At 43.7% G+C, this 6,687-nt stretch overlaps 1 protein-coding gene across 4 annotated transcripts in view; it reads right to left on the bottom strand.

The window, feature by feature from the left end:
* Positions 1–720: 720 nt before the first annotated feature.
* The window catches only part of TNC (tenascin C), a 74,697-nt gene continuing 68,730 nt past the window's right edge, over positions 721–6,687 (bottom strand). For all 4 annotated transcript variants that reach the window (XM_052814802.1, XM_052814799.1, XM_052814801.1 and 1 more), the window contains 5 exons: positions 5,850–6,001; positions 4,844–4,940; positions 3,985–4,146; positions 2,536–2,699; positions 721–2,022 (listed from right to left, as the gene is read on the bottom strand). In XM_052814802.1, the coding sequence (XP_052670762.1) occupies positions 1,912–2,022; positions 2,536–2,699; positions 3,985–4,146; positions 4,844–4,940; positions 5,850–6,001 (686 nt within the window). In that variant the 3' untranslated portion in view covers positions 721–1,911. The remainder of the gene's footprint in view (positions 2,023–2,535; positions 2,700–3,984; positions 4,147–4,843; positions 4,941–5,849; positions 6,002–6,687) is intronic.

Here is a 6,687-nt window from a genome sequence, read left to right as displayed (position 1 = left end):
AGCAATGAACAGCTGCACTCTGCGTGAGATGGTTCCTGGGAGATGCGTTATAAATATCTACAGAAATTGGACATTTCTGGAATGTAGTTGCTGGGACTGACTATTAATAAAGCTCAGCACACAGGCTTTGATGCTCCTGTCTGCGGCACCTTCTGTGTCTCCATACAGCAGTTCCTGCTGTTCCAGGGATCTCTCTCAGTAAAGCTGGTCCCAGTGCACACTCCAGCATGGTGGGTCCCTGTGAGGCTCTCCCCTCTGGGGCATTGCCAAAGTTTCAGTCAAGACTGTGAAGAAGTTACCCCTAGCACATAACCATTCCCAAGGGCTAATGCTCAGCTAAAGCTCAGAAATGCAATAATCAAAGAATTGCAATAAAAATAATAACAATATTAAAAGAAAAAAAATATATAAATTAGGAAGATGCGACTTAAGGGTGAAGGGAAGTGATTCCCTCCCTACTTCCTTTCCTCCCTCCTGATTTTGAAGTTTTTTAGTGATATTTCCCATGCATGCACACTTTTTACAGCCTGTGTCAAATCAACAGTATCTGACCTTACCTAATAGCTAGCACTTCATAGTAAGTCTTATTCACAGAGCTGATCATATCCTCTCTGACTGAAAGCATCTTCTTTCCCAGCCACCTTCCAGTGATTGCCAAGAAGGCAGAAACATTCGCTCTGTTTGAAAAGTGCAACCTTGAAGTAGGGCAGAGAGACTGGATTAAAACAAAAGATCTTTTATTGTCTTCAACTGAAGTGTATGATACAGAGGAACTACACATGGGTTTCATTCATATAAAAAAAGAACGCCCTTTATTTACACAAGTGTTCAATATTGCCAATGGTACCTAACAACAACTCTGTATTTTCTTTGTATTGTTTTGTTAGTTATTTCCATCTAGATGGAGCAAGCATTGGTCAGTAACACTTAGAAAAAACATGTAAGAAGCTTTTGGGCAGGAAAAAGAAGAAATGTGTTCTAAAAGAAACCAAATCCTTACGGGCATTTCACTGTAACAAACCCACCAGAATACTTACAACCAATCACTGACAAAAGGAACAGTTTTCAGTACGGGCTCAGCAGCCAAATCATTCTCAGCCTTTCTTTTAGTTCCCCCCCTAAGTAAATATACCCCGGCCATGCGAAAACTCAACATGTATGAAAAATGGTAGAAATCTATTTAAAAGTAATTGTGCTTTTATTTATAAAAAAAATTTACAATCAGACACTGTCCTGCTGTGTTTCCGAAAGCATGTTTCTCTTAAAAATGACAAAAACTTAGCTTATTATTATCATTATTATTATTACTTTGTCATTATATTAATAATATTAATCTTATGCTTAAGTTTAAAAACATACTGCTTTCCCCTTCCCATCCCCTCCTTCTCTGTGGTACTTGATATATATATAAAAAAGGCTTTCCAATGACCAATGAATTTCAATTATAACTAATAATAATAATAATAATGATAATTAATCGTACACATTTCTGTGTGTAAAATATGGCTGGTTCTAAAACAAACTACCAATGTACAAAGCTGTTTTCCCTCCCCTACCCTGGGCCACCCAAGAGACAGTCAGACTGTGGAAGAACTTTATCCCAGAGGCTTTCTGAGAAAACAAAAATTAATAAAACAACAAACAACCCTTGAGATCGTTGTCTTTGGTGTGGAGGACATTTCTGGTGGGCAGCTGGAGCTGCTCTGCTGAAAATGCTGGGACACTTAAGGCTTGTTGTTTGGACTGCTGCAGAAGCCTCTGTTGGGCCAAGGGTCACCAATGCTTTGGTACAACTACCAGCTCCTCACACCCCACCACCCCAGTGATGCCAGAGGATCTCCCCACACCCCCATTCTATATCCCCCCCCCCCCCATCACCCTGCCCGTAGCCCCTTTGCCACCGCTGGGGCTTTACGCTCGCTTTCGTCTTCCTTCCAGATTTCGGAAGCTGGAGGGTCTCAGCTTCATCTCCGCAAACTGGATGGAATATTCGTGGCCCTTCCAGTGGAACCAGTTAACACCCTGCAAAGACAAAGATGAAGTGTGGGAGGTCACACATTCACTTCTTCTCCTGTTGTCAGCCTTCACTGCTCTCGTTTCAGATTGCAGGCCGTTTTCTAACTTGGGAGCAGAGGCACAACAAAGTAGAGGGGCTTTGGGAAGCACAGGGCTCTGGCCGCTAGCATGCACAACCTGTATGAACCAACCCACGTGCTGACCCCCAGAGCTGTCACTCTCTGCCTGGCTTTCATGGCAAGAAGAACATTTTGTTTCACATGTTGAAAATTGCAGTTGTTCCCTGCACGCTTGGCATACTGCCTTGGAAAATCATACAAAACTATCAGTATTTCACCAGCTGACATTAAATTCTTGTTTTGTGAGCAACTGCCCATATCTTTCCCTATGACCCTTTGGTCTGAAGAGTGGGCTTTGGTTGGTGCTCTGATGGCTGGCTAGCTGAACCACCAGACAGATCCATAATAGCAATTCCCCTTCTTCTGATGCATTACAGAAGCCTTCAAACACCAAACTCACCTGACTGTGGCTGTTGTCACCATATCTGCCCATCAGATTGACTCGGTGACAATTCTTGTACCAGAATGCACCCTTGTATGACAAAGCACAGTTGGTAATGGCAGAATCGTTGTCCTTGTCAAAGGTGGAGAAGGACCTTCCGTTATGGTATGTCATGGAGTCACCTGGATGGGGGACACAAAAAAAAGAACAAGGTCAGTGGTTTGCCTAGTTTAGATTACATGGGAGTGACCATTCTGCAGACAATGTTTGGCCTCTGCCATGCACAGTCTGTAATACCTGGCTGTGTATCTAAGTTCTTAGAAATTGACTTGTTTAATACAGAAGAAAGTACACAATTTTTGTTTTTGGAGGCAAGTCAAAACATTTTTTTTTCAGGTTGTCTCTAATCCCCAACTTATTAAGTGTTTTTTTACATAGCTCAGTTTCTGCACTTCTCGCTGAAAGTTGGATTTTGGCCCTGTACAGAAGGCAGTGTGGACAAACCAAGTCCAAAGAGACCTCCACAAGGAGTGAATCAAGACCAAAGGAGTCTCAAAACTTAGCTAGTCCATGCAGTAAAGCTACTCATTTTCTTTAGCTGGAAACACAGACAGAGAGATGTCTGCCTATGGTTGACTTCCCACTCCCAGGGTGTGGGTGCCCGTTTAAAGATGGTGCAATAGGAGCAGCCTTCAGTGTATGCCTGAAGCAGAGTTCCCATTCGTGCCTTCGTATCTGTGTTGCTCCATCCATTAGTCTTAGACCTGAATGCTTAGGAAGAGGAAGTAGTAGGATTGAATCCTACTAGCTGTAGCAGCTACTACTGCTCTGCACACGTGTTTGCCTTAAATAGACATCGATTCTACTACTGCTGCATATCCTTTGTATCCCTATAGGCTGTGCACAAAGTTCATGTGATGGTCACAGGGCAGAGTCCATACACACACATCTCTGTGGTCTGTTTTATGCACCTAGCAGTATAAAATTATCTCCTTGTAAGACATCCTGTGGAGCTGGATGTATCTCTTAATCCTCTGAAGCCCTGAAGAGGACTCAATAAGGGCTGCAGGGTTTGATCCAGTAAGATTACAAAAGGCAGATGATTTGTTCAGCAAAATTACAAATCATGTTATAGCAGGACTTTGCTGCATATTCCACTGACAAGAGATGAAGCTGTGCCAAGCAATTATTAGCTGTATAAATGACAGTCAAGCATTGGCCAAATGAGATATATGGCTGTTTAATATACTTCTTTGTATTCTGTCATAAGCATGCCATAAAATGTGACACCTAAATGACTGGAGGATTTAAAACAGAAACATAAAATATATTGATATGTTCATATTTTCAAACACCTAACATACAAGAGGTACCTGCTGTGACGCTGATCTGCAACATTCACACAGTTACCTTGAGCCAGCTGGGAGGAAATTGCAAATCAGAAGAAAAAAATAGATTTCAGCTCACCTGCTGTGCCACTGTACCCATCCACTCTTAGCCGGTATCTGCTCTTTGCGTCTCCAACGCTGAACCTGTCATAGACAGCGTAAGCTGTCTCACCTTTGTCCCGCAGATCCACACGCAGTTCGTACTGGCCCTGAGAAGTGATTTTGTGGAGGTTCTCCAGACCTGTGGACGTAAATGAACAATTCATTTGTCTTCCCGTGTTTATTTGTCTACCGTCATGTTATCCCATAAATGGGGTCATACTAGCTTGCATAGATATACCAGGGCATAAACACTGGTGAGGAAAGTGAGCTATTTCAGCTGTAGGGTAATGTTAGCACAAAAACAAATAGATAAAAACAGGCTGACTGAGACACCTCTTCCCTTCAAATCACAGTAGCAGGTAGCCTTTTGGGAAAAGCAATCAAAGTTGTGCTGTGTGATCATCATTGGCTTTCATTTAAAACCAAATAAAATGTAACACAATCTTTGAAAATTTGCTTTTTACTTCTATTTTCCCCACTTTGCTTCTTCGAGTCATATGCTTTTGTTGCTGAGGGTGTCCTAGGAGTACAGGAGAAGAAGGTTTGCAGTTGCTTCTCAGGTTACCTTCTGACTTCTTAGAGAGCACCAGTGAGCATTGGTTTGGTACGTTCGGTGACCCAAGAAGCATGACATCTATGAACTGCAACTGGAGGGACTGGCTTGGACCTGGCAATTTCAATCTCCCTCGCAGCATGCTGCCCCTAGCCTCCTTCGCTCATGCTATGCTCCCCTTTACAAATACTCTTGCCAGCTAAATGGAGGCTTCAAAGTGGCTCCTAGTCTTCTGGGCTGTGCTCGTGTTTTTGTTTCAAAAAAGAAAATTCTTGCTACTTACCTATCCAGAATTCATCCTTAAGATCTCCAAAACCAGCCACATAAGTCTTCCAGTTCTTGTAGAAATCTTCCTTTCCATTTTGACGCCTCAGGAACACCTACAACCACCGCATGCAAGAAGTGTTATCGACAGACCGCCTTTGACTGAAAGGGCACTAGCAATGTGGCTTTTACAAATGCAGAGCTTGGCATTGCTCCTCCCCTGCCTTTACTATCCAAAGCAGCAGTCTCACTGCAATTACAGCATTGTACCAAGACTGTTGAATGCTCCTTGCTTTTTTTAAGTCTCTAGTTTCTCTGTTGGGTTCCCAGGCTCCCCTGCATGATGTGGTCTTTTAGTTACTGCTCCCTGCTTTTTTAACAGCCCCTTGCAGTTCTGTATTTCTCAGCTAAGACTTTCTACACCCCCTACTCTCCTAGCCATGCATTTCTCCAGCTCCTTCTTCCTTTCTGTGTCCTGGGTCCCTCTGGCATGTTCAGATTTGAGGATGTCAGTACAGAGAGCTGGCGGTTTTACTGCCATTCATTTGTTGTCTGGGTGGGATGTGTCCCTTGCATAATGGCCTGGGAAGCCCGGGCAGCCACCATACCATGTGGCTGCTGAACGCGTGCTTTCTCTGGCCTATGCTTTAACCTCTTTCACTGTGTCTCTCATTCAAGTAGAGTCAGTCCACCCTCCTCCCACCTAATTAGCTATTTAGAAGGTATGTATCTGATCTAAGATGTAGAGAGAGATCAGTGCTTTTCTTAGGTGCTGAATCCACAACCCATCCTTTGGAGACACCTCTCTCTCCTCCAACTACAGAAAGAGCTGGTAACCTTGTTCTAGGCACCTAGGTGTCCTACTCGAGACAAAATTCCCCAAATTTATAGACAAGTCAGTCCTACTCTGATAATAGAGCACTATGAGGGGTGCCATAGATGAGCAGGGATGGGATTTGCTACCCCTGCTCTTAGCACAGGCAGATGTGTGTGCGGGTAATGCAGGGCCTCTCCTTCTTACTCACAATCCATCCGCCCCCGTCCTCGCTCATGTCGCAGAAGACTTGCAGAGGCTGAGCCTTGTCACCATTCAGGTAAACTGTGTAGAGCCCAGAGGTGGTTTCTCCATTCAGGAGAGCCTGGGAGCAGTCTTTAGGGTAAGGATAGAGAAGACCAGCTGCACACACAAAAAAGAGAAAGCAGTCCTTAAGAAATCAGCAATTACAAGGAACTTGCTGTATAGAGATGACTCATGAAAATCGGTTGTGGGTCAATGGCACAGCCAGGTACAGAGCCCAGGAACAGGTTTGTAATTGCTACCCTATGTACAAAAGATTCATAGTAAACAGCAGATGATGTAAATTTTTCGGTGTTTCCCTCTCACTAAATAGCACACAAATGTATTTTTAGAGTTAAGACCAGGCTTAAGCATCTGCTTGAACGAGGCTGACACTGCATTCATATGGGTGAAGGCACCCCATTCAGTCCCTGCCAAATATCACTTAAATACACCCCGATTTAATTCTTCTATTTCTGGTTGTGGATTGTCGCCTGTTGGTGGAGTTCATCCTGCTCTACACAAGGAGTGACTGTGAGCAGGCTCGGGGCTGTGTGACTTTTATTAGCACTTCTGTGAGTCCTTGGGCTGAAGTTGGTACGAGCAGTGGAAGGGAGAATGGAAATGGCTGAAGGTCCTGCTGGGTCTGAAAGGCTGGAAACTGTGAAAAGTGAGACAAATGACAGGCAAGGTTTCACAGTTAATACTGAACAACAACTTTTTTTCTAATGTCAGCTCTGAAGTGACCTTCAGAGAACCCAATATATTCTTGTATTCAGCTCACTGGAGAGCTGTCCTCTTAGAGC

Source organism: Harpia harpyja, chromosome 19 (assembly GCF_026419915.1).
Source record: "Harpia harpyja isolate bHarHar1 chromosome 19, bHarHar1 primary haplotype, whole genome shotgun sequence".
In the NCBI taxonomy this organism is placed as follows: Eukaryota; Metazoa; Chordata; class Aves; order Accipitriformes; family Accipitridae; genus Harpia; species Harpia harpyja.
This window is presented reverse-complemented; position numbering and strand designations above follow the sequence as displayed.